Source organism: Phalacrocorax aristotelis, chromosome 21 (genome assembly GCF_949628215.1).
Source record: "Phalacrocorax aristotelis chromosome 21, bGulAri2.1, whole genome shotgun sequence".
Classification (NCBI taxonomy): domain Eukaryota; kingdom Metazoa; phylum Chordata; class Aves; order Suliformes; family Phalacrocoracidae; genus Phalacrocorax; species Phalacrocorax aristotelis.
The window spans coordinates 1910513-1937921 of NC_134296.1; the positions used below are offsets into that span (position 1 = coordinate 1910513).

At 50.0% G+C, this 27409-nt stretch overlaps 1 protein-coding gene and 1 long non-coding RNA gene across 16 annotated transcripts in view; both read right to left on the reverse strand.

The window, feature by feature from the left end:
- Positions 1–4409: 4409 nt before the first annotated feature.
- On the reverse strand, positions 4410–8596 carry LOC142067369 (uncharacterized). Its single transcript, XR_012664014.1, has 3 exons — positions 8316–8596; positions 6223–6278; positions 4410–4543 (listed from the first exon to the last, which is right to left on the reverse strand). It is a non-coding gene; the product is annotated as an uncharacterized LOC142067369 (long non-coding RNA).
- Positions 8597–19141: 10545 nt separating this feature from the next.
- IGFN1 (immunoglobulin like and fibronectin type III domain containing 1) overlaps positions 19142–27409 on the reverse strand; it is a 39364-nt gene continuing 31096 nt past the window's right edge. For all 15 annotated transcript variants that reach the window (XM_075115611.1, XM_075115610.1, XM_075115617.1 and 12 more), the window contains 7 exons: positions 26635–26763; positions 25850–26152; positions 24447–24535; positions 22870–23065; positions 21957–22256; positions 21136–21462; positions 19142–20340 (listed from right to left, as the gene is read on the reverse strand). In XM_075115611.1, the coding sequence (XP_074971712.1) occupies positions 20327–20340; positions 21136–21462; positions 21957–22256; positions 22870–23065; positions 24447–24535; positions 25850–26152; positions 26635–26763 (1358 nt within the window). In that variant the 3' untranslated portion in view covers positions 19142–20326. The remainder of the gene's footprint in view (positions 20341–21135; positions 21463–21956; positions 22257–22869; positions 23066–24446; positions 24536–25849; positions 26153–26634; positions 26764–27409) is intronic.

The window sequence follows — 27409 nt, forward strand, 5'->3', positions numbered from 1 at the left end:
GTGGAGAGGACTTGTGGGGTTTCTCTCTGGTGGGAATCATCAGTGCTCAGGCTCTGGCTGCCCGCAGGCCTGGTGATTTCTGCTCAAACATGCTGGGTCCCTCCTTGAAAACAGGTTTTGTGTTTCCCTGGTGGCTTGTGAGCACACAGGTGCCATATTTTGTATTTTGGAGGAACAAGAGCAGTATCAGAAAGCATAGGGCATGCTCCTGGGGAAGATGAACCTTGTGCACCTTCTTCTTCTGATGCTCTAGGATGCTCCTCCAGTGAAACCCAACAGCAGAAAACCAAGCTTTGTCAATGAGACACAGGACTAGAGCAACTAGAGGGTAATTACCTTTGGTGCCCTCTCCCCACGTTTCCTGACACCTCACCCGAGGGATGCAGTGGTTTCACTCTGCTCCATCACCCAACCAGCCTGGACATTTAGACCATGCCCAAGCAAGGCCAGCCAGGATGAGGGCTGAGTGTTGCCCGAGTCCTGGTGGCCAATGTCCAGTGAGATGGAGGAGGATTTTCTGCTGCTCCTGTGCATTTCACAGAGTGGGGATGAGTCTGTGCGCTTCCAGTCCAGGTGGGGAACAACGAAGCAATACCTGGGTGTTGTTTTCCTCCGTCCTACTTGTTTCTCCTGAAAGCTTGTTATCGATGCCAAGCGATGTTTTCGCAAATCAATGACAGGCTGTCAGCGTCAGATGGCTTCTGCACAACAAAGTGCCCAGCTCTTGCAAACCTGTAATGTCATTTCCCCCACGGCAAGGAACAGCCCTCACCCTGTCCCCGCACGGGAGAGCCAAGTGTTTATCACATCCCGTCATTTGCTGGCGGATAATACAAATGCTACGCTCTGGCATCTGCCCTGTTTCATAACTCGCCCAAAATGCTGAGCTGGGCTGCGGAGCTGGGGACAAGGAGCTCATAAAGGCTTTCAAGAAACGACAGTTTCTTCAGGCAAGTTTACACGGTCTAGCCCAAGGGAGGGAATCTCCTGGGTTTCTGCAACAGACTCAAACCCCGTATCTAAAAGAGCAAAAGGTACTTAAACAAAGGAGTTTATTGCACTTCTTTGCAAACTGCTGTTTCTGCTCTGAATCACAGGCCGGGGATGCTTACTTAGCAGAGCATGGTGAGTATCATCCCCAGCCAGCGCAGCACCGGCGCAGCAGCAGAGCTTGCATCTACCAGCGCCCGAAGCAAATCCCCTGTCTGCCTTTCTGTCTGGAGCTCGCAGGCAGCAGCGGGGGAAGGCTGGAAAGGAAACAAAACCTGTGCTGAATTCGGGGTGCGATCGGCAAAAGATTGGAGGGTCAAAAAAGCCTTAAAATAGGTAACAGGTGATTTGAGGGAGATGGGGGCCTTCACTGCGGTCCGACGGCTGCATGTGTGCGCACCAAGCGTCGCATGGTGATGCGGTGAATCACCGCTCCGCGCCCCACACATGGACACGCCTTGTGCATCTGGCCTCTTCAAAGCATTTTTGTATGAGTTCCTGGGATTCTTGCCAACTTGCTGATTGCAATCAAAGGGCTCGCTGGCCCAATACTGCTCCCAGAGCAGTGCAGGGTTTGCTGTTCAAACTTGTCAGGCGCTCCTGAGCTGAAAGTGACTACAGATCACTGCAAAATCTGCTGGGGAAAAATATTTTATCCCCAAAACTGGTGATGGGCAGTCCTGCTGTGATTTTTTTTTTCTTAGCACCTAGGGTTGCTTCTTCCTCAAGGCGGGTGGCCGCCAGAAGGGACAGAGGTAAGGGTGATGGAATTTTCTCCTGTTTCCCAGGATAATGCCATTTTCTGATCAGGGACTCAGCCTTCCCCCAGCACAGCTGAGACTTTCCAGAGCCTGGCAAGGTTCTCCAGGAGGAAACCTACTCTTCAGATTTGCAAAGCCTTAGTTCTGCTCTACTCTCTTTCTTCTGTGGGGCCATAAAGTGCCACAAGAACAGGGTAGATGGAGAGCTCAGATCCAACAGGGTAACCAGGATCCAGCTGAAAGTGAGCATGGAGCTGCCAAGTTGCGGAAAGCCACACAGAAGCCTGCTGAGACATGCGGGCAGCTTGTTCTTGAGAAAAACCGTCCCTCCACTCCTTGCACGCGTGTGGCACTGAGATGTTTTTGGGGTGGTGCTGTGGGAGGACAAGAAGGGAACAGCACTGGGCAGATCATGGGCTGCCCCTTGGCAAAGCAGGTAGACTTCACCAAGCCCCAGAGATCTCCCATTGTGGATGGGAGCTTAGGTGAGGAAAGTACGGAAATCCCTGATTTCTCCACAAAAAGGAATGACAGCTCATGTAAAGCAGCTGCAAGGCTTCATGCAGCAAGATGAAAGCCTTGTGTAATGGAGATAAAGTACTTGGGAACAAAGTTAATGCATCATTAAGGTGTGCCCTAACAGAAGCATGGAATAATTAAGATAGGAAGGGACTGACCCTCTGCCCAAAGCAGGACCGGCTTTGCTGAACCACGTCAGGACACAGTTGCTCCAGACCTTGTCCAGTTGAGGTTTGATGGAGATCCCACAGCCTCTCTGGCTTCTCTCCCAGTATTTGACTACCCTCATGGTGAATTTTTTTCCCAGGTATCTAAGAGGAATTTCCCATGTCCCAGCTTGTTCAAGTTCCCTCTCTTCCTCTCCCTGTGCACCTCAGAAGATCTGGCTCCATCTTCTCTGCATCCTCCAGTGAATTAGCTGCAGAGAGCTGTAAATTCCCTCCAAACTTTCCCTTCTTCACTCTGAACCAACCCAGATCTCCCAGCCTTTCCTTGTGTGTTCTGTGCTCCACTCCTGACTGTCGTGGAGCCCTTGGCCTTGGCAGCTGGACCTCCATGGGGTCACGTTCCTGGTTCTCTGCTTTTGCTGCTCCTGTTTGCTGCAGATTGGCACATGTAACACACACAAGGGGACAAAAAGCAAAGTAGGACGTCTATGGGCTGGAGACCACCCTTAAACCTCTGTGCAGGAACCTGCAGGTGCCTGCCAGCAGGTCCAGACTCAGTGCTTCTCAAGGCTGAGGATGCAGGTTGTCCCTTCTGCCCTTCCCCTGCACTCAGACACCCCCTGCCAAACAGTCACATCCTAGGTCCCACCTTTGGTGAGCAACAACATTGCAACTCCGAACTGCTTACAATTCAGAATTGCTGTGCAGGCTTGTCAGCAGCTAAAAAGGAACATGCCTTGGTCAGCAGGTCACTCTGGAAACAAGGACCAGGAGAGGCCATGAAGCTGCCAGTGAAGGGCAGGCACCAGGGAGGTCCCCTGGGAGGGGAGGATGGTGATGGAGAAGGAAGAAGCTCTGTTTCCCCTCCAGGGGAAGGCCCTCAAATTGGCCAGTCCACCCAGTTTTCTCCTTGTGTCCCCTTCTCACTTGAGGAGCCTCTACAAATTCGGTCAAGGAGCTGCTGATCTCCTCCTATCTCTACCCAGCACTCTCTGCCAGGGCAACGTCCAGTTCAGGGTGAGCTCAACCTGTAGTTGTCTCTTCACCAATCTCTGTGAAGGAGATGCACTGTGCGGCACATGCTTAAATACCAAGACTTACCACGTGAGACCCTGCAGGCAAAGCCCCTCCTTGTTACAGTCCTTGCCCAGCAGCCCAAGGGCAAAGGTTCTGACAGTGAGAGAGTCTGGGATAACGAAATCCTTTGCAGACCAAGTCCCAGGAGACTCCATGAAGATACCAGCTCAGGATCTCTGGGGCTGGCCCTCTCCCAAGGACTTTCCTGGTGCTGGCGTACCTCAGTGGCAGGTTGCTACATCTGCAGGAGAGGACATGTGGGAGGGGATGGGTGCAATGAGGGACTCCTTGTGCTCATGGCACTTGCCGTTGGTGGTGCTGCAGCCTGTTCTCAGGGCCCAATTACCTGGGGTTGCTGCAAGAGGCTTCCCTTGAAAGTGAGCAATGCTGTTGAGATAAGCATGGGAGGTTGGTGTACATGTCTGTGTCATGCTACTGCCCACCACATCCAGCCATGTGCACTTGGGGCTGGGGTCTGTGGCTGCCTGTGAGGATGTGCCAGTCCCTCAGCAAGGCTGTGTTCCCACTACAGGCTGCCAAGTGACAGTGACTCCTGCTTGACCATGCCCAGAAGACCTGACTGGCCTCTGTGGGAGACACCTTTTCCCTAGCTTCGTCTACCTGCTCCATTTCTCTAGGTTTGAGGACCATCCAAGGACCTGATCAGTGCCTCTCTTGCTTTTAGATGTTTAATGAGTGAAAAGTCCCCCCTCTCCATGCCATCCCATGTCTGGCAAGTCCAGAGGGAGCTGGCTGTCAACAGAGACAGTGCTTGAGGATGGCTGAGGTTGGATTAACCACATTCAAACAGTGAAGAAGAGCCCTCACTGCCATGAAAAGCCCCAGAGATAACCAAAGTCTGTTTTGGAGGCCCCGTGGGGTGTATGAGCATTACCTGGGTGGTGCCCTGGAAATGCAGTCAAGTCAGGTCCTGCCAGATGTATCTGCTTCCAGGAGCTATTGGAGGTAGGGCTGGGGTGTGGGGCACCATCTCCAGAGGTGCTGCTGCCAGGCCCAGGAGCATATGAACTGCACAGAAAGTCAAGGAGAGGACTTAAGCCCATGCCCACCATAAGTCAAGGTGTAGTTCAGGGAGGCGACTACAACCAAATAGGTGTGAATGGTCTCCTGCATCTGGTGACCCAGGTGGAGAAAGGCAGGTAGCTCAACCAGGATGGTACCTAGACCCCTCTCCTTCCCATGCCCGTCGCAATCTGGACCAGCTCAGGAATGCTGCAGGGAAGGGGGAGCTTGTTCCCACTGTGGAAGGTACAGAGACAACAGGGCAAAATTTAGAAAAGGTGCGAATGTGTAACTGGCGTGAGGATGCCCTCGATTCCACGGTGTTGTGAAATCCTGATGGGGGAGGAAACCTTGCGGACCAGCTTATGTAATGATTTAGCAACACATTCCAGTGTGACCCGACTCGTTAAAGCAGCCTCTGGCGAGGGGAGCAGGGAGAGGGAGGCGATCACGCCATAGTCCCCTGGGACAGCTGGGGAACACGGGGTGCGACCAGGAGCGGAGGAGGGCCGTGAGCCCCACGTGGCCTGCGACCCACGCCGCGGCAGACGCTGGCTGCTCCTCCACCAGGTTACACGTGGCCGCGCGCCCATGCCACATCTGGCAGTGCCATTGCTCCATCAATGCATGCTCTGCAGGGAGGTGCAGATGCTCCTGGCACCACCAGACCCTTTTCCCTTCCCTCCAGAGCACTGTTCCAGTGCAGGGCTTTGGGATGGGGTTTTATTTCTGCCCACACTGTGCAATAGGGAGTCCCATCAGAGTTTTGTCCTAGCTTAAGCACAAAGATACTGTTTGACATTGGCATGGTTGCCCTCTCATGGGAGGATCAGAGCAGCCTGAGCATTGGGGTCACCGGTTTGCAGTGATGCCGTCTCACTACCTGTCCTCCAGGCCTGGCCTCTTGCCTACCCAAACTCCAGAGGGGTTTGTCTGCAACTGCCAATGTAGGTGAGCCCTCTCCAGCTGAAAACATTGGGCTGACCCCCTTGTGCGCAGTGGCCTGCAGCGTTAATCCCATCAGTATCTGACACCAGCACCACTCAGCAGTGGTGCCCAACAGGATCTGTGGTGGGTGACAGCGACCTTCGTCAGTCACATCGAAGCCATGCTCATCCCCTCCTTTGGAAAAGCAACTCCTGGAGGAGTTTGCCTCCCCATCATCCTTGAAGCCTTCCCATCCTGCATTTGGGAGAGCTCTGATGCCTGCACAGCACCTAATTCCTCCCTGGTGTGAGATGCACCAGGCCATACTTGTGGAGACTCTCCTCTACCCGGACATGGGGCTGTAGCAGCCCCTCTGCAGTCCTTGGAGGAGCCTCAGCTGCTACAAGAAGCCCTGGCCAAGGAGGAGAAGAGAAGATTATTGAGAAGAGGACACAGACTCCCAAGTCACTCCCAAGATCAAGTGAGCAGCACCAGGGTCCCATCAGGGAGGGCTCTGGGATGCCATGGACTGTGGCAGCACATCTCTGCTCTACACTGGGGACGGTCACCACCTGGGAGACACGTGGAGCAGGGCTGACCCATGGGGACTCATCCTCCATCCCACCCCATCCCAAGGGCCCAGAGGTCCTGTAGTGTCAGGGTCAAGCACAAGATGCAAAGTGGGGTGGGGGAGGAAGAGGGCACAGAGACATCAAGCCCGGGGCACAGGTGGTCCTCGCAGGACATTATTTACTCACCTGGCACCTCCTGAGGGGTGCAGGGAGGGACTTTGATGATAGTAATAATCCCAGTCCTAAAGGATGAACCCGATAATATAGAAGTTAATTTCTTTTCTAAATAAACTATGAAACCCTGTTAAATAAAAACAACGAGCCTATTAATAGATTTACATGAGTCACACTCCTAACATTATTTCTTAAGAATATTGTTTATTTTGATAGTGAAATCTAATACTAGCTTTTAGAGATGATCTGTACATGTCACGCACAGGTTCATTTGTTTCACTCGTGTCTGCTTTCCAGGAAGAGTCTACGCTGAGATTGGTTTTCAAGATGGGCAGATATTTGCCTTCAGACTAAACAGGGAAAAACAGATTTTCAAAGCCAATTTATGGCCAGCCACATGAGCAGTCTTCAGGTAACAGTGCTAGAGATGAGGCAAGGAGCTTCCTTGACATCCAAGGGGATGTTCAACCATTCAAGTCGTACCTGCACACTCAGTGCTGGCCCTTACATGGCCTCCTAGACCCTTTTGCCCGGTCTCTTCTTGCAAAATCCCTTTGCTATTGGAAATATGCTGAAGCACCAGGCTAAAGTTTTGCAGTCCTGTCCATATATGCAGAGGGGAAGCTGGGCTGCTCCAGGAAGCACGGCACTGCTGGCCCAGCCCCTCTCCCCGCAGCACCACGTGCTGGGGAGCAAGCGCGGCTGCCCCACAGCCAGGACAGCCTGACCTGGCTCCGACACCCAGCTCAGAGAGCTTGGGGCAGAGGAGGTGCACACCTCCCCTCGGCCTTGGTTTAAGAATGCAATTTATTCCGCCTCCCGGCTACTTGGCTGGGCTCCTGCTCTGCATCCCCGCGGCCCCAGGCACCACAGAGGGACTTGGCGACACCAGCTGACAAGTCCAGACTGGAGTCAGGACAGAAACAGTGCTTGGCCATCAGCTGGGGTCTGATATCTTGACCATGACACAAAATCAAGGGGAACAATGGGAGACTTGTTCTCCAGAGCACATCCTTCACCTCCTGCCATGCTGCTGGAGGACAGCACACACCCATCCCTGGTTTATAATGGAAACAACTAACCAAGTCATCTGTGCAGGAATGTCCTACACACGACATGCCCTGGTGCAGAGAAAGGAGGCTGTGGTTTTTGCACCAGCTCCTCCTACCATTTTCAAGGTTGCCAAAGCCCAAGCTAGATATGCAATTGTCAAGGGCCATCACCCTTTTTCCAGTCTTCTGTAGGCTACAATAAGCTATTGCATGTGTGTAGGTGCCACTACCCTTCACTGGGGGAAAAATCATAGAAAGATTTAGGTTGGAAAGGACTTTGAGAGGTCCTGAGTCCAACTTCATGGTCAAAGTAGGGCTCACTGCAAAGCCAGCTCAGGTTGCTCAGTCCTTGCCCAGATGAGTTTCGAATATCCTCGAATGCTCCTGTCCCAGGGCTGCACATCTCTCACAGGAAAAAGCAGCTTCTGCACAGTGTCACTGGTCCTTTCTTGGTGCACCTTGGACAAGGACCTGGCCCTTCCTCCCTCCCTCGGTGGAGGAAGGCTGCTGGGTAAGCCTGCTTCAGCTTCTGTTCTCCAGGCTGAGGACACCACCTCCTTCAGCCTCCCCACACGTGGTGTGCTTTGGCCCCGCCATCTTCCCTGACAAGGGAAAAATGGGTTTTTAAGCAAGTTGACCACCAATCTCATGGACTTATGGAAAGCTTCCTTGCACAGAATAGGAACGATCACTGTGCAACCAAACTGGCCAAATATAGTAATTTTTAACTACAAAGTCTTTCGTAACATCTGGGGGACTGCAAACATCCCTCTGAAAGGGTGGGAATGAGTAGTCTGGCAGCTAAAACGTGGATAATGCTGGGGTCCACCATGTTTGTTTGCCATTTCTGCAATACTCAAGGCTAATGATCTGCAGTGTGAAGGTGCCAAGGATACAGAGTAGGTTCACCACTTTTGTGACACCAGAAAGCAATTCCTCTTGTCTTTAAAGACATGGTAACTGCTGAGGTTGAAATACACATATAATTTCTTTAAAATTAAATCATTAAGGACTGCTCTACTGCCTAGGAATGACTGAAAAAAGAAATCTTACCTTGCTTATGTAGATCAAAGTGCCTGTCTTCCTCTTGTAACAAAAACAGTCTGAAGTTTTATAGAAATGTTTGATCTAGAAAACCAGAAAGTATGTTCCAGTAGTTATTAGGTAGAAGCTACCCTGAACAATTTTTAACCTCCAATTTAAGTTGATTTGGCAAAATAAGATAAAATTAAGAACCGCCTGTGCAAGAAATGGGGTTTAACACAAAGTGTCTAGAAAGCTCTAGTCCATATTCTACTTGAAGCCTCATCTCCTGGAAATTCCCTGCCCTCATGGGCAACTGAACGGGAGTGGAAAGGGCACCTTGCTGCAGCCCAGCAGGAGATTTTGAGGGAGGGGGAACTCCTTGGGAAGGGAAAGTATTTGTCCTTGGCACAGCACATGGCATTCAAAACATTTACACCAGCTGTGGAAAGGAAAAGAGGACAGATTTGGAACTAGGACACTTTTTCAGCTTTGGGCAGTACAAAACGTCCTGTCCCAATAGCTAGGACGCAGAAGTGTTGGCCAAGGGGACTCCCGCTCAGCCCAGGGATGTCCTGAGGGTGTTCCCTGCTCGGCGATGTTGGCAGTGTCATCACAGCTAGCGCAAGAGGACAGAGACTAATCCCTGGTCCTGAGGCAGGTAGCGTGGACGGGCTCCCAGTCACACTGCTCTGGGATGTCCCTTTTCAGCGCAGGCTGCACCTATGGATCATACTCTCAGACCCATGTGATGGCCTATGACATAATTATTATTCTCAGAGCAGGGTTTTTTCTGCCTGGCTTAAATGTCAGAAATAATTTGAGGGCAGTGGTGGGGTGGGGCTTCAAAGCATGAAACCCAGGCTTTGTCCAAGAGAGAGGCGGGTGGAATAACTCAAAACAAAGCTGAAGAGTGAGCTAAGGATGGAGGAGCCTGGGTCAGGGGTGGACCTGCTCCCTGGAGCCCCCTCCTCAGCAGCACACGTACACCTAGGCAGGTATGTCACTGTGCCTCCATGTCAGGACACAAACACACATGAGATTCCAGCAGATGATCCATGTATGGTTCAGATTTCTCCAAGACACCGACAGCTATCCCAGCAACCCAAAAAGCTCAATAGCCCCATCACAGCTGATGGAATGGCCTCTACAGCATCACAGCATCTTCCCACAGTGGCCAGTCTTTCCCACACAGGAAACACAAGCATCCTAAAGGCTCAGCATTGTCCCAGGCTTTCACAGCTGATGTTGCTCCAGGTGAGAGGAGGCTGCATCCAAACTCTGCCCTATCTTGCCTGCTGGGGATGGTTAACGGGGAGGATAGTTCCTGGACTCTTCCTACCAGCAGACTGAAAAAGGTGTCTGGAGGGAAAAAAAGAAGCTGCTGTTGAGTGGGGGCAAGTGCCTTGTACACCAGTAACACATGGCCCCTACAGCACTGGAAGTCTTTAAGAAGACAGCCACCTCTTTTGAACAAGGGTTGGTTACCCTGGGTCCTGCACTAGAGCAGGGGGAGGACTAGGCGGCTTTTTGAGCTTCCTTCCCACCCCACAATGTTACAATCATAGAATCATGGAATCATTGGATTGGAAAAGACCGCTAGGATCATCAAGTCCAACCGTCAACCCAACACCCCCATGTCCCCTAAATCATGCCCTGAAGTGCCATGTCTACATGGTTTCTGAACCCCCCCCAGGGATGGTGACTCCCCCACCTCTCTGGGCAGCCTGTGCCAATCCCTGACCGCTCTTGCACTAGACATTTTCCCTCATCTCCAACCTAAACCTCCCCTGACGCAGCTCGAGGCCATTTCCTCTCGTCCTGTCCCTGGTGACTTGGGAGCAGAGACCAGCCCCCCCCTCACTCCAGCCCCTCTCAGGCAGCTGCAGAGAGTGAGAAGGGCTCCCCTCAGCCCCCCCTTCTCCAGGCTAAACCCCCCCAGCTCCCTCAGCCGCCCCCCAGCACACTTGTGCTCCAGACCCTGCCCCAGCCCCGCTGCCCTTCTCTGGACACGCTCCAGCACCTCAATGTCCCTGCCATTCCTCGAGCATCACAAGACTCCCTCCACCACAGAGGGCCAGCAGCCAGGATAATGGCATCTCCTGGCAGAGACAGCAGGGACAAGCAGTGACAGGGATGCTCCGGGCATCTGCCATACGATCAGCTTGGAAGAGGCAAGCCATGTTCCCAGGGTGTGTGGTCCACGGCAGTGCACGCTCCTCGCACGCTGCCCAGGAGCCTGCCCTGGACCTGCAGCAGCGCACGGCTTGCTCGGCAGGAGACCTGCTGCAGCGGCTGGTCATTGCTGACTGCCCGATCAAGCAGGGGCTGCCACGCACGTGGCTCACAGCCAGGCTTTCCTGGTGGCCGGAGCTAACTGTGCAGCCAGCGTGCATGGCTGCGGGGTGTGTCAGTGCCAAATTCCTGCTGCCCAGAGATTTCGGGGTCATCGGCATGAAGCTTACTCAGATATTTGATTGTATTGAAGGCATTGAGCTCCTTTCTGGGTCAGTTTTCTAGAAGGGTGGAAAGGAGGGGTGCTGCAGCCCTGTTTAGGCATGTGCACAGGCACCCTCCTGCAGCCTCGCTGCCCTTTGGACCAAGGCTCCTGAAGCTGTGATTTGCCTTGTCGGACAAGTTTTCAAAAGCCAGCTATCAGCTCCTTGCTCCCAAACACGTGTCCCTGTAATAGAGGCAGTTTATCCTCTGCTAGAATTGAGCAACTCAACCCTCCTCTTGCATTACGGAGCCTTTCAAGCATCATTTGATAAGCAGGATGAGTGCAGCTCCTCAGGCATTGCTACATCTTTTGGCGTGCTTTGCTGTGCCAAAACTGTGTTTCAAGCTAACTATAAATTACGCTTCACAGTTGGCTTTCATCTGCTTGCCATGCAACGGGCGAGAACAAAGGCCACTACGTGCCACACCAAGGCAGAAGAGCCAAGAGCCGGGTGTAGGCACAGTCAAGGCAGGCAGCAGTCTGCTGGAGGAAGCAAAACAACCTCAGCCCGCTGCCAGCCTTACATCAGAGATGTGGAAAGCCGGGGTGGCTGCTGCTGCTGCCAGCAAAGGAGCTGTGGGGTGGTGGGTGAGGGAGAGGAGGGGAAACAGGGCAAAGAAATCTGGTTTTGCCTGCATGGTGCTAAGCAGTCACAGCGGCAAAAGCAGCAGCAGCAGGCGGCAAGGAGGGGAACCAGCCGCTCTCCCAGCAAAGGGACCATGCAGAACACAGGCGGTCATGCATGGACAAGGTAGGAGAGAAAAGCAGAGCTGCAGACACAGAAAACAAAGAGCTGCACAAGCCAAAACCTCTAGAAACTCCAGCTACTCTGAGGCCACCCCAGAGGGAATGGCACTGCCCAGACCAGCGGTTCGGACAGGTCAGAGAGCAGCTTTGCTTGCACAGGGGCGAGCAAATAAGAGGAAATGTCATTTGCAGCGTAACAGAACTTCATAGGTCAGTGCCTCTGGGTCTGTCATGCAAATCTGCATCTGCTGGAGAAGGCTGTGCCTGCCGAGGGCGAGGAGGAGCCACTGTCACTGGCGAGGCTAAGGGAAACGAGCGCCAGCCAGTACAAGCACATTACGGTTTGCTACTCTGGGTGGTTTTACTCAAGTTTCATTTCAGCATGATCTTTTCTGGTTGAGTTCTCAGGTAGCGCTGACCCCTTGGAAGACTGCAGCCTGTGGGGCAGACACTCAGTCCTGCTGGTGGTGCCAGGGCTGGGCAGAGAGAGAGGACTGAAGCTGGAGGCCTCAAAAGTCCTTTTTCACAGCAAGAATGGGCTGCACAGGTGTTCCAACGATTTCCTTGTCTTTGTGCAGACACCCCAGCTCCTTGTGGAAGGATCTTTTCCATGAATCAAGGTGCCTCCTGAGGCTGCTGTGAGAGTAACGAAGTGCACAGCATCACCTTTTACTGAACTGGTGCTGCCTGCTGCATCCTGGCTTAAAAATAAAACTCCTTGAACAACAGCGAGCTCCATCGGATGTAGCAGCACTTTGCTTAATCACACGCCTGTGGCCCACAGACTGTGTTCAGTGGTAGCACAGCTGGAGATCCAGTCCACACTGTATTCACGTCGCCTGACTTCAGCAGTGAACGGCCAAGAACATCCTGGCTGCAGTGCTTTTGTTTTGTCCTTCATGTTACCAGGCCCAGAAGTAAGATGACAGCCTGGTCAATACCTCCATCCAGCTTTGCACTGTCAGCACTACTGACATGTCCATTTGGGTTGAGAAGCTTGAGAAGCTTGTGCGTCTCGAAGTGCTGCCCCGTAGGAAAGCTGCCTATGAACAGAAGCTGCCTCGGATGACCCTGTTGCGAATCCAGTGTCATAGTAAGCACGGCCAGGAAGTGCCCTGTGAGCTGCAGCTTTGCACCCACTGCCTAAATCACACGAGACGTTCAGCTGAGATGGGCAGCTGCCAGACTCCCATCAGATGCTGAATCACTGCTGAGACACGCTGCAGAGGGTTTAGAAATATGCCAGACTTGTCCAGTTTTACTTCTTTGCATTGCCAATTGCAGTAGAGTTTCAGCTGGGCACCTCAGAGCATTTGAGGGTGACTAACCCAGACAGTATTAGCTTCTGGTGCCTGTACCCCTCTAACTCACCAACAGACTGCCTGTGCTAATGCAGAAAAGAGATTACAGCTTAAATGGTACTGACAGAGCATGCAAGGCACCTCCAGGGCCAGGGTGACAGAGTGCAGGCACCTACAAACCCATGGCATCCCAAATCTGCAAGGACGAAGGGTAAGGACTGGGAACCTCATAGAAGTAGACCTTCTCCTACTGGGAGCATCGCCCCTGCACATGGAGGATCCCAGTACTCCAGGGAGGGAAGTTACAACCAATACAGATCCAGGACCAACAGAACCAGAAAGTGGGTCCATCTTGACCTCCACCTAGCCCCAAGTCTGTCCTTCCCCAGACATGTGGTGGAGAAGGAGATCTGCTTCCTTTTACTTCCCTTGAACAAATCAAGGAAAGCTGACCCTGCAGAGCAGGTCTTCTGTGCCCCTGCCTCCAGTAAGCCATGGAGCAACCCAGTTTCCCACTGGGTTCCCATTCGCCCTCCCGAGAGGGTCACTACCCAAACCAGCATCGCCCAGCACAAAGCATCCTTCCCTGGCCAGACTGTCCTGGTGTAGGCATTACAGGACGCTCTGGAGTTGGGACTCCCTCCTTCAGAAATGGTCAGCACCAAATTCATCCCTCTCATGTGGGCTAGATGCTCCCCCAAGTCTTCCAGTGCAATGGCACAGTCTAGGGTAGGCAGGCTGGGGATCACAGAATCCCAGAATGGCGGGGGTTGGAAGGGCCCTCTGGAGCTCACCCCGTCCCACCCCCTGCGTGAGCAGGCACCCCCAGAGCAGGGGCACAGGACCGCGTCCAGGCGGGGTGTGAATGTCTCCAGGGAAGGGACCCCACAGCCTCTCTGGGCAGCCTGTGCCCCTGCTCTGGCACCTGCACAGGGAAGGGGCTTGTCCTCATGTTCAGGTGGAGCTTCCCGAGTTCCAGCTTGTGCCCGTTGCCCCTTGGCCTGGTGTTGGGCACCGCTGAAAAGAGTCCGGCCCCATCGTCCTGACACCCACCCTTCAGATATTGATAAGCATTGATGAGATCCCCCCGCAGCCTCCTCTTCTCCAGGCTGAACAAGCCCAGGTCTCTCAGCCTTTCCTCCCAAGGGAGATGGTCCAGCCCCTGACCATCTCCGTAGCTCTCCGCTGGACTCTCTCCAGCAGTTCCCTGTCCTTCCTGAACTGGGGGGCCCAGAACTGGATGCAGCACCCCAGATGTGGCCTCACTGGGGCAGAGCAAAGGGGGAGGAGAACCCTGCTGGCCACACTCCTTTCCATGTACCCCAGGACACTGTTGCCCTCCTTGGCCCCAAGGGCCCAGTGCTGGCTCAGGGTCACCTCGCTGCCCCCCAGCACTCCCAGGACCTTCTCAATGGATGGCTTACATCAGTCCTTTCACTCTCCACTCTGCTTGCTCATAGCACACTTGGTGACCAGATTCCATGGGGAATGGGAGACAGTATAAAAGAACAAAAAAGTTTTACCTGAGATTAGCAAAAGGAAGGGAGCCACGGGAGACTGAGAGCAGACCAGAGCAGTTCGACTTTTAGTTCTCCCACCTAGAACAGGGCACTGAGCTGGACCTAAGTGAAGTTATAGCCCCCATCCTACCCCACCTCATAACGCTGCCCCAGGGTGGTGACCACAGGGCCTGGTTCATGCAAACCAGAGTGGGTTGTGTGCACTCACCCTCTGCTCCCAGATCTCGCCATCCTCCAGCCATGTTGCCAGATCTGAGCGCGTGGCACAGAGGGAACGCAGCAGGACACACGACAGGGTACCTTGGCTGTGCTCTCCCATGCAGGCTGAATTCCTGCCTCAGCACAGCCTGAAAACCCTCTGCATGGGGTGTTTGTGCCTTTCTCAGGTCCCTCTGGGAGCTCCAGGAGCTGCCACCTCCTGGTCTGCATCTCCAGACCAGCTGCACTGACTGTACTCTGCGGCGAAGGGAGAGACAGGCTTTGGAGCAGAGATGATGACGTTCGGATCTAAGCTACAGGAGCCTACAGAAGGGCACCATCCTCAAAGACTTGTGGGTGAGGCTGCCAGGGCATCCTTGAGTGTAGAGCTACTCCTGTTCTAATCTCGTCATCCAGGAAAGAAGTGTTCAGTGTTCTAGCTAGAGGCAAGCCATGCCAATGGCGGCTCTTTAAGTGTGATGGAGGACGTCAGGGCTCTAAAGTGTCTCAAGCCTCTGAAGGAGCTGGAATCGCAGGACCTCCTAGGCTGGAAATCCTCTCTACATTGTCCCTGGGGAGACCTGGAGGGCTCTGCAGTCCTAGAGCACCACTCCCTGGAGACGAAGGGATGGGACCGGCTGTGCAGCTAGGGAGGAGCATGGACAGAGTTGTCCCAAAGGCTGCATCTCCCTGCTGAGCACCACCATCTCCAGAGGCAACCAGATCTCCTCCTGCAGCAGCCAGATCCAGAAGATGGGTGCAAAAGTTGGCAGCCATTGCTCCAAGTGCTGCCCAGGGGCAATCCATCACCGCCTCACCCTGCCAGGAGGATGGGTTGTGAACCCCTGTAGCTAGAAAGGTGTTATCCTTCCCAAAGGGGAAAGGACCCTGATTTCAACCTCATGGGCTGCTCACAGACTCACAGCAGCACAGCCAGACCCTTCCGTGTGGAAGGATGCTGCACTGCTGGATGCGTCAATGCTCCTCATGTTGAAAGACTCCCCAAGGACACCAATGTAAGTCCCCACACCACCTCCTGCCTCCCAGCCAACCACGCTTTAACTCTTGCGTGCACACAGAGCCAGGACTGCAGCAGCATCTCCTTCGAGAGATCTCCAACCAAAAGCTGAGGCCCATAGCCCTGACCTGCTCTCTCCTGGAGAGAAGGGAGAGGGGACATACAACTGGACAGGGCAAACACATGGACATGGACATCCACAGCAGACTGGGAACCTGCAGAGGAAGAAGCAAGGGCCTTCAGCCCCTTAGAGCCTTGGTCACTGACTGAGATGGATGGAGAAAAGCCTTTGCTAAGCAGAGCCTAAGGAAGGGAAGATCAACAAGGAAGGAAAGAAGGTCCAGAGAGTCCCTAGGGCTGACATCAGCTCTCAGAAAATAGCACGGAAAAGCATTGCTGATTTACGAGCAGACCTCATTTCATTCTCCCAGTCACCAAAGATCACAGAAGCTGCAGTCCTAAAAAAAGAAATATTTTTTTTCTGTAAATCAGCTGAATACACCAAGCACATCTACTGTCAAGGAAGGCTCCTGCGTGAGGACCTGCTTTCTGCCCTAACAGGATCCATCATCACGTACTCAGGGGCTGAGGGGATTTTGCTCTTACACTGTTGGAACCTGCTCTCCAGCTTGTTCATCCCAAGCTGGCACAACTGCTCACCCTCAGCAGTGATACATACATCAGAATTAGCCAGGCCCAGCCTGTGAAGAGAGAGGAAAAAAGCCAAGCGCTGTCAGAGGCATGGCTTAACACATTCATCAGCATGCCCTGCGTCCTCCTCTTGGGGTGGGAGTTAGCAGAAGTGCTCATCTGTCCCTCCCAGCTCAAGAGCATTGCTCTCCTCGGTGCTCATAACCCCATTTTAGAGACAAACTCCACTAATCTGGTATTGCTGCTCCCTCATCAGATAGGAATTTGGGGGAGTGGCTCCAAGGGACTGCAAGGCAAGTGCCAGCAGAGGCTGAGCGCTCAGAGGCAGGCTGCAGCAGTGCCATACCCCAGCAGCCCTACTGCACCCTTGGTAACATGAAGGCACAGGCTGGGGCACCTGTACAACATCCTCTGCTTGTCAGAAGCGGCTCCTGGAATGAAGAGCCATCAGACTTACCCCAGCTCCCCAGTTACCATCTTCCAAAGTCAAACAGCAATTGCAAAGGATGATAGCAAAGCATGGAAAAGGGATGCAGAACAGGTTATAGGCAATAATTTCTCTCAATGCCACCGAGCTGGAGTACGAGTTTAGCCACCCCCAGGATGCCAGGAGCGGTTGGCCACCCTCAGGGAGCTTGGCATGAGATCCTTTTGCCGAGCCAGCGGCAAACGAGCAGCACCAGGGGTGCAAGGGGGGTTTATCAGCACTGCCTGGGCAGCACGATTCCTCCCTCAGCTGTGCCAGCGACTGGGTGATTGCTGCCGCTGCCGGCATCCAGCGAGCTGGTTTGGGACCTACGTGAGACAACCTTCACTGCAAGAAATGAAAGAGCTAGAGCTCAGGACATCTCTGAAGTTCCCTAGGCTTCTGTTGCCTGCTTCCCTGTTTGTCACTTTGGGGAGGCCGCTTACTTTCACACCAGGGCAGTTTGACCGGCACCTCTCTGCTGCCCCTGCTGCAGCCCTCTCCAGGCCACGCTCTCTCCCTTTGGCCTCCCCACCCAGCAACACCTGCTCTCGCACCCCGGAGGGTGATTCCTGTGCGCGGGAGCACCACTTTGCTGTAATCAAAATGCACAGGATAAACAAGCAGCGCTGCTGGCTTCGAAACATTCACTTCTCATGCTGACCGGCCATGCCTAGCGCTGTAGTCTTACCTGTGCACACAACCTGTTCCTTGTGGAGTTACTGACACCGCTGCTCAGGCTCTCGGTCTTGCAGCCCTGCCTGACACGTATGGCTCAGCCCTGCTCCCCAGGTGGTAAGTACCAGCACTTTAAGCATGCAGGGCTGGAAAGTAAAATATTCAAGAGAACAACAGCAGAGGACTCACTCGAATTGATGCTGACATCTGTGCACAGGGATAAGTCTCCAACTCTCAGCAAGACTTACAAGACGCCCCTGTTCCTACTCTGCCAGGTTCTTCCAGAGAGCACTCAGGCTTCAATCTCAAACCCTCAGGTCCTTCCAACAAGCTTGGCGCTTATCTTATCAGTCAGGGAAAAAAGTAACCCTACCGCTGCACACTGGCTACGCAGAAACTACCGCACGCTCCTGCAGTATCTTCACCAGTGTAAGTCAATCTGAAGCTAGTGAAAACCTGGCGTTTGTTACTCAGCCGTTCAAGAGAGCATCTCTCTCCTCTCAGCATATTCAGAGTACAGCAGCAAGGGCAGCTCCAGGTATGAACCTGATTCAAGCTTGCTGGGATCCATAAACATGTGGATTACAGGGAAGATAATCAGGTCATTGCCAATAGGGAAGCAGAAACTGAGATGGTCCTCCTCCAACGGGATGGAGCAGCATGTCCTGCTCCTTGCAGGAGCTGATTTTCCCTCTTTGCATGGAGCAACAGGCCACCTCAGAAGAAACATCTAAATCCTGATGGCCCCTCATCCAGGTGCAGCACTGCAGTATCCAACTGAGCTTGAAGTAGTCCTTCAGCAGCAGCAGCAGGTGTTTTCTTTCTTGACCATGGTCCCGTGCTTCTGGCTCAGCACCTACACCCATCTCACCCACTGAACCATGGCAGATGGCTCAGTGGACGCTTGCTGTCTGTGCCCAGCCTCCATGCTCTTTCAAAGGGTGGACAAGTAGCACATCAAAGGACTTGACCGACCTAGCTACCAAAAGTGCTCGAGGTGTCAGGATATCGGGACAAGTGGCCTCAGCATGGCACAGAGCACAGGCTAGGCACCGTTTCTGTAGGACAGTACATTCAACAAGGCTGGAGCCAGGTGGGTCCACACCGGCAGTCCTAGAAGCCCCGCTCTCCTGGGAGATGGTTTCTGTGACAAGATTTGGGGGAGTTGACAGCCCATTTTTGCTTGGAGCCCAAAGGGAAGAACAGACAGTTGTGCCCCTTAAAGGGGACACTTGAAGGGGAATATCCCTCTATTTCTCTTGCTTATAACAGGTACATAGGCTTCATCTGGTAGATCAAGGAGGGCCTGAGACAGGTCACAATACAGAGGTGAAGGTTATCACGGTATAAATAAAACAATCCTTGCTTAAGATTAGCATGAAACATAACTGTTCCCAGTAGCAGCTGGTACTGATGGCTTCAAGGAAGGAGGTATGAGATCACTTCCAGAGATACATCCTGATCAGTAAGTGACTGGCTTATGCTGCCATGCACATCATTATCTTTTCTGAACATAATTTGCATTATTACAGACCAGACTATTCTGCCACTCCATCAGCATGCTCAGATATTAGCGAGAAATAAACTTGTAAAAGCCTTATATCTGTTGTTCTTCTGTTCTTCCAAGACTGAACAGGAACTTACATACGCAACACAGGGCGAGGGGTGAACTTATATATAGCCATTACACGTGAAAACACTGTTGCAACAGATGTGGATTGGCACTCAGGAACTGGCTGGGCTTCCTCCTCCAAAATAAACACTTACTCATGGTAGATTTTACTGAATTATGTTTTAATGCCATAATCTGCTGTTACTATGTCTGTACAACATTGTACAAGATATAACCAGAAAGAACATTTCAGCCCCACATAAATGTTTGACTGGCTGTCTGAGGATTCAGTGGCTTTGTGTCTTTGATCTAGACCCTCCTGTCCTCTAGATGCCGTCATCAAAGTTCCTTCGGTGGTAAGGCTACAACGCTATACGTTCGTACAGTCACCCTAATGTTTTTGCTCTCCCGTCTCCTCCGCTCAGTGATGGCATCCCCCAGCCACGACAGAGGATCTCTGGTGGTACCTCATCTTTCTGGTCAAACATGAAAGATTTGTAACTTCTTATTTGCATTAGGCAAAAACATTCTAGCAATGCCATGAGGCACTTATGTTTCGAAGGTGATACTAACGTGGTAGTTTAGGACTGATACATCCTTTTTTACAGCACTTGCTATAGTAGGTTTCTTAAGTACAGCACTCATCTGCTCACACTAATACAACTGGTTCTAGATTTCCATTAATTCCCGCCAACACGTTTTCACTGTGAGTAGCACTACCCCATGTTAGCCTAGTCTGAGAATTTATCTCTTGCCCAGATAAAACTAGCAAGCAGATACTCTTTTCAGCCTAGAGGTTAGGGAAAATAATATACTTAGCTGCTACTGGTAGTGGAATACATGCAGAACTGCTTCTACCAGAATTAGGAAACCTGCTGAGAATTACATGGAATCTAAAATGATTGCTTCGGATTAGAAAACCACATGCTAAAAGGCCTCATAGATCTCAGCTTCACAGATCTCTGGTGTCAAGAGATATTCTTGTTGCAGCCTGACAGCAGGTGAGTGGTGTGGCAGAATGATCTCTCACGCCTGTGTTCTCCATGGAAAGTTTCATTTTGGCTAATTATTTTTCCTCTCATCTTCTGTGTTCCTGAAGCTTCTCATCTGTGCTTTAAAGCCATGTGGAAAGCCATGATCATTACAAAAAGATACAATTCTCTTAAAGCTTCTTTCCCCATTTGACTACAATGCAGCATCATGTTCAAAATGCAACTACTGGATCTGAAAAATAAAACACTCAGACTATAACGCACATCTGAAAATAAATATGTAGCCTTCATATAGAGTCAGTTCTCAGTGAAAACCTCGTTGGCGTAGTAGTGCAGAGATGTTCTCAGGACGGTTGTGCTACAAGGTGGAGTCTGAAAATAAGAGAGATGTAGCTCAGTATTGTAATGAGGGACATAGCCTGTCAGGTGCACGGGAAGGGGGACCTGAAATGTTACAGGGCCAAAAAGACTAATGTCTGCAAAAGAATTACAGGGATTTAACTGACCCATTTCTCCACTTGTATAATCCCAACGAGGTATTCTGAATTGCATTAAAAGGATAATATTTAACTCAAAGTGAAGGATATTTCATAATGAACTGAGTAAAATTGCCAATGATATTTATCCGTAAGTATATCCACCATGTGTCTATCCTCAGTCACCTACACTGATTCTCTATTCACATCAGGATCCCCAATGGCCTCATTTAACTCATGCCACCTTCCTCTCTTTCATCCCTTCTCATTGCCTTTGGCCACCTAACACCAGCTTTTTCCTCACTGCTTCACATAAGCTTGCACACGCTGCAGGTTCTTCTCTTCTGCAGTTCCTGCACTGTAGAAAAGTCTAACCTAGACATTGTCTTATTAAATGAAGATGGGATATTTCTTTCTAAAAGATTTTCTCAAGGTCAACCAAAACCTCAGGCTCATGTAGAAATCAAGTGTTTTCCTCACATCTGCCTTTTCATTCCTATTTCTGTTTCATACTTGATCACTAGTAGGTTAACCAAAAATTCAGTAAAGCAGTCCAAATATTCACTGCCTTATAGGACGTTGCTCTTGTCAGTACATAAAGCTGTACAGCAACCATTTATAAGGCCTCTCGACAGCAATGACATACCTTGACATCACACAATGAAGGAAGAGAAGCATTAAAGATTGTTACCTTTAATAGTGAGGAAGGCTTTGCTGAACGCACGGCCCAATTCATTGGTGGCTTCTACCATATATTCTCCTTCATCCTGTTTTGTGACACCTAGGACAACCAGGGAGCAGACCCCAAAGTTGTTTGTACAAAAATAGTTCGGATCATTGGAGAGGTCTCTACTGTCCTTGTACCACGTGATCTTTGGAGCTGGATGGCCTCCGACCGCGCAGCTCATACGGCACTCACTCCCAGTAGTCACCACATGAGGCTTCAACGCGACGAGGAATCTTGGGGGCTGGTTTTGATTAACTCCCTTGTATTTCTGTGGTTTGACTTGAGATTCAGCTGTAAAAGAAAAAAGCCACATACAAACACAGCCTGAGATACCGCCTCACAGCAACAGAAGTCAGGGCCTAAAGGACTGTTTTTCAGTGACACTCGGTTGTGCAGAGTGGATGGCATTTTGCACTGCAAATCGCCAGAGATCCCATGCACCTATGGATTGTAATCCATGTTTCTTCTCAAATTAGCCAGAGTTTAACTTTGAAGCCAGAAACTTTGGTTTCTGCAAAACTTAAGCCTTAGATTTTCTGGGAATTAATTTTGGGGCAAATTACATTATATAATGGCTGGAAATGAAGGATCTATCTGCACAACGTCCATGCAGAAAGGACAAGCCTTCACTGCCAAACTGGAATTTCTTAGGGTATGTGTGCATTCTTGTTCTGGGCAACTAAATATTCACGGGGGAGGGGCCCAATTCAGGATGGTATGCTAGAAACAATAAAAGACAAAAAGCATGACAGCACACAGATAACTATTTGTAAAAGCTGTTTTACCCTTTTGTTTTCGAATTCTCCAAGGCTTCAAGGTATCAGATGGACCACTGGCTCCCAAGCTATTTTTTGCCACAACCCTAAAGTAGTAATCCCGGCCTGGGATCAGTTTGGTGTACGTGAACTTGTTGGTGTAGATCAGGTCACCCACCATGTGCCACAAGCCCTTCTGTGATTCACGCTTCAGGACTGTGTAGTAGAGATTATTTTCCCATTTCTCAGATGCTGATGGCTCCCAGGTTACCGTCACTGTATTTGGCACATTCTCTTCCAACTGAACAGGTCCCGGCGACTGTGGGATATCTGTCAGGTGAAGGCAAAGAAAATCAAAGACGCAGGGAAAGTGGCACAGTACAGAATCCTAAAAACTTTGAGTCCATTCTATGTCTGGGGGCTGAGTAAACATCCTCTCCCTCAGAAGGGACAAAAATTTGATTCCTTCTCTATGAGCTCATTTGTTATTAATTGAACTTCTGCTGTGTTACGCCTGCATTGCTGGGCCTCCTTCCCTTCCTACGGGGAGGACATGAGGGCTGGTACAGCTAAACCTTCTCACCTTTTAGGGAGACAGCATACAGAGTTGTTGTAGTTATGACTAAATGTCCTACAGCCTGCTGCTGGCTAACCTTACACTGCTACAAAGAACATGAACTGCTCTCCTGTGGTTTGCCTTTTTAAGCAGAGTCACTCTGGAAGATGGGTGTAATTTTAATCAGTAGATCGCTCTGTCCTGCAGACTTAGCCAGGTGATATCACAGAGTGGCGAGACTGAATCTCATGGAAAATTGTACTCTAGTTCTCCCTGTTCCTGCACGGCTTAACTGCATCAGAGCTCTCCATGCTGAACTTGGTTCGTTGCCTACTGCCTACTCGCAATAAATCTCTCTGTGTATATATATGGCAGTGAGTGAGTTACCTGTAACTTGAACTTGGAAGCTGAATGTTTCTCTTTTCCCTAACCCGTTCTGGAGCTCAACAGTGTAGATGCCGCTGTCAGTGAACTCAGCTGCTCCAATCAGCAGCTGGATGGTACCATCTTTGGTGTTTACTGTAGCCCGGTTTGGAAGAGGAAGCCCATCCTTTAACCAAGTCACCACTGGATCTGGAGACGCCTGTAGAGAACAAGAGAAGTTATAGCCCATTTGTTTTGCCTCCAGCGCAGAGCTGCCAGGATGCTCAGGGGATGGGAGCATCTCCCTTGTGAGGAAAGGCTGAGAGACCTGGGCTTGTTCAGCCTGGAGAAGAGAAGGCTGTGGGGGGATCTTATCAATACCTATAAATATCTGAAAGGCGGGTGCCAAGAGGATGGGACTGGGCTCTTTTCAGTGGTGCCCAACGCCAGGCCAAGGGGCCACGGGCACAAGCTGGAACATGGGAAGCTCCACCTGAACATGAGGACAAACCCCTTCCCTGTGCAGGTGCCAGAGCAGGGGCACAGGCTGCCCAGAGAGGCTGTGGGGTCCCTTCACTGGGGACATTCACACCCCGCCTGGACGCGGTCCTGTGCCCCTGCTCTGGGGGTGCCTGCTCACGCAGGGGGTGGGACGGGGTGAGCTCCAGAGGGCCCTTCCAGCCCCCACCAGTCTGGGATTCTGTCATTTACATCTTTAGTTTCATTAACTTGTCCCAAATGTATACCTACGTGACTCAGTGAAGTAATATTTAGAAATATGGATCTAAGAGCCTTGGATAAAGGGCTGCTCTAAAGTTTCTTTGTAACTTTTCTCTTTCTCTCTGTCTTTTAAGAATTTTATTGTAGTAAGGTGTTCAGGTTAACTATGTCAAGCAAAGTGTGCTAGATCAAGAACAACAGTTGACATCAGTAGTTAGTATTTTCTACTTTTAAAAAGATCTGCTGGGTTTGGAAAGAAAAACACATCCTCAAAGTCTTTATTTCCATTAAGCCGTCTTTGGTCTCTGTTCTCCAAGTGATTAGGACAACGGCCAGCAAATACCCACGCTTTGCCTTTATCAACCTCTTCTTGATATCCCAGACTTTACCTGTGTTGTTCCCAGCTTACATCAAAGCACACAGGTTTTCTCTCAGTGCATACCTAGTTCTCAAGTCATACAGCTTAAGTCCTGCTGCTTAGTAAGACAAACACAGTCAAAAGGATGTTGCTAGAAATGCTACCCCAAGGCCTTCTGAGGGAGTCAGAGGGAAATCGACTGATTTTTAAATTCTAAGTATGACAGATTAGTATCAGATGTTGATAATATTGATATGGTTGGATGGACGGCATTGTGCCTTGTTTGCAGAGGTTAATGAATGACCATAATCTCATAAAACACTAATGCCAAGAGTGACAGCTGAATTCTTGTTCATGTTTTCCTCATCCAGAAAGCTTACAGCACAGGCAGGTTAAAGGATTTGCCCAGTGTCTTGTAAACAAAAATCCATGCCAAGAAAACAGTAGCTCAGTTTTCATGTCTTCTATCAACTACAATACGAAAACAGATGGGGAATTCTTACAAACACATTTGAATACTTACTTCAAAGGGAATATTCACTCGGATGGTATTTCCTGCTCTTATAACCAGGAAACTTTTCACCGTGTCATCTATTAGTAACCTGGGAAAAACTGGAAAACGCAGTGAATACAATAAAAAAATTGTACATTATTACAGAGTCACTGGCTGACAAACTCATACACATGTGTTTGATACCCCTAATGCCTTTCTAACATCTAGTCTGCAGGCTGTTGATAAACTCATAGTGGTACTGTGGAGAAAAGAGCTCCTTGATTCAGAACCAGAGTTTAACCTTTCAAATTTTATTAGTATTAATTTATCACTATGACTAAACAAAGGGAAATTATCTAAAAATACATTCACAACAACGTTTGTATACATGTGATGTCTCAATCATGGAGAAATTGGCTCTTTGACACACTTCATCACATGGATGATCCTTTGTGTAAAATGACATCTGGGGGAAAATGAAAATGCAATGGACTCTTATGAAACACATGTGCAATAAAGAGTCCAGAACATCCTCAGGAAACCAGCCTGAGTTTAGTAAAATAATCTTTTCAAGTATTTAGTATTTTTCCTTCTTTTCATCCATATAAAAATGCCAAATACAGTAGTGCTCAATTGTATTTAGCATTTCCAGTTTAAAACTGAAAAAACTGCTTCCCAGATGGACTTAAATTTATCTAGTTACTGATTGATTAGAAAAGGATCCTCCAGGCATAGGCCAAAAGTAGGCATTTTCACTTAGGACCCAAGTTAAGGAAGATTAATCTCTCACAAAATTATCTCTTACTTCTGTATTTCTGCAACGTTCCCAAAGAGCAGGAAAAAAAAAAAACCCAGAGCTACAGGTTATAAATAAAGATGAAAAAGTGAAAATGGTGAAAAATTTCAAACTAGAAAATTAAAAAGGAAAATTAAGTTTACAAAACCCAACATAACAATTGTGATTTAAGAGAACAAAATAAAATGTTTAATTCCACAAGAATTCAGGTACAAATGTGTCAGAGCCATGAATGTACAAAAATAGACTGAAAACTCTATTTTTCCCTTAAAAGAGCATGGGTAGGCATAAGGTACGTGTGGTTCCTGTCTGGTGATCATAACTGTGGTATAGCTCCACACAGGGGGCAAAATGTAAATCCAAGGAGAAAATACAGTTTTGGGGGTTCTTTTATCATAATGAGTCTTTAACACGAGCAGAACACTGTGCGTTGCACATTTATTATCAGTTAAGCCTTCAGGGTTTCCCGATGACATGACCAACTCAGACCATGCTCTAGAGGAGCAATGCAGTACTTGTCTTTCTGCTACAGTCTGGGACTTGGAAGAAGCTCGTCACAGTGACCTACAGACCTTGACTGCATCCTGTTACCTATAGCATGACCTTGTCCATTCTGAAAGCAGCCCACTTGACCTACCTACAGGGCGAGCAGCTTCCATGCAAGCTTCAATCTCTGTGGCTTCCCCAGGGCCACTGTCATTGATGGCTCTGACGCGTAGGAAGTACATCTCCTTGGCTTGGAGGCCTCTAACTGTGTAAGTGGTCACCTCTATGGGAAGAGTATTGCATTTGGTCCAGTTGAGTTTGTCAGAAGACCGCATCTCTACCTCATAGCCTTTCACATCACCCCCATCTTTTGCTTCAGGTCTCCTCCATGTCAAGGTGACACTAGTGCTGTCACTGCTGCTCACTTTAAGGTCCTGCACTTGACCTGGAGGTTCTGAAAAAGAGAAATTTTATTTAAAATCTTTTTCTAGGATTTCTGTCCCCTCTTTTCAGTCACTTCATGAGATTCCCCAACATTTTTAAGGTGCACTAGTTATCCACCCTGCTGTCTTGCCTCCACTTTGTCCCAGTTCTTCAAAGCTGGATCCAGGTGCCGGCTCCTGTCAGCCATACAGCACAATCTGCAACGCTCCTGAAACAGTCTGAAACCCATCCTGAGCACGCCTCCACACTTCACGTAAGTCCCACACAGGGAGTCCGCCACAGCCTGACTTAGGCATCGCGCAGGACATCCTTCCATTCCTTCCTCATGCTGATAGCAGATTCCCAGCCGTGAAACATTCCCCAACTAGTTGAGCTTTGTCTTCACATCCTTTTACAAAGCATTTAAAACCATCGCCCCTCTCCACTAACATCGCCAGACCTCATCGCCAGCTTTATGTATCCCTGAGCCAAGATGGGGGGCAGTGCACTTACTCATGGAATCCCGTGCAAAGACAGGCTGTGACGGTTCACTGGCATCTCCTGTGCCAGCAGCATTGACAGCTGCCACACGAAATTCATACTGCAGACCTTTCTTGAGATTGGTCATTTTCAGCTTCTTGTCTGCAGAAAGAAAAGGAGCGTGTTGGCTCAGGTGAGCTGTTCCCCAAGCAGGAAAGGGTGAGACAACAATGTTGTACTTTACTCCACGTAGAACTGTGGACTGAATAATTCTCAGGAGATGTCACCGATTCCCCTGCCCTTCCCTATCCTAGTGCACGTGTACTTCTGGGACGTGTTCATTGCATTCCCTTTCAAATCAAACAGTATTTGAGAGCTATAAGGTTAGAGAAAGGATAAACACTGCTTTTCCTCATGGGATAATCCTAAATTCTTCTACACCAGATAAGAAGTCCTAGCTTGCAACTGATAGATAATTGATAGCTATAGTCAAAACACATTTTGGAGCTCATAAACATCACTTGGGTTTCTTTATCTTCGTTGCATTTATAAATTCTTGTCTGCCAAGTTCCTAGGATGAGGACTGAGGGCAGTAGTTCTGCATGTGACGATTTCAGTTCCAAAAATTGAAGACATCAGTTTATCTATAGAGGACCTATGTCCCAGAACGCAGCAGTGAGCTTCTCTGCACTCTTCTCCAGCTATATGCTTGCACACAATCTTGAAAAAAATCATAATCTTCCTCCCAGGCATTCACCTGTGTATAAAACCAAGGCCTGGCTTTGCTATGGCACAGCTGTGTAACCTT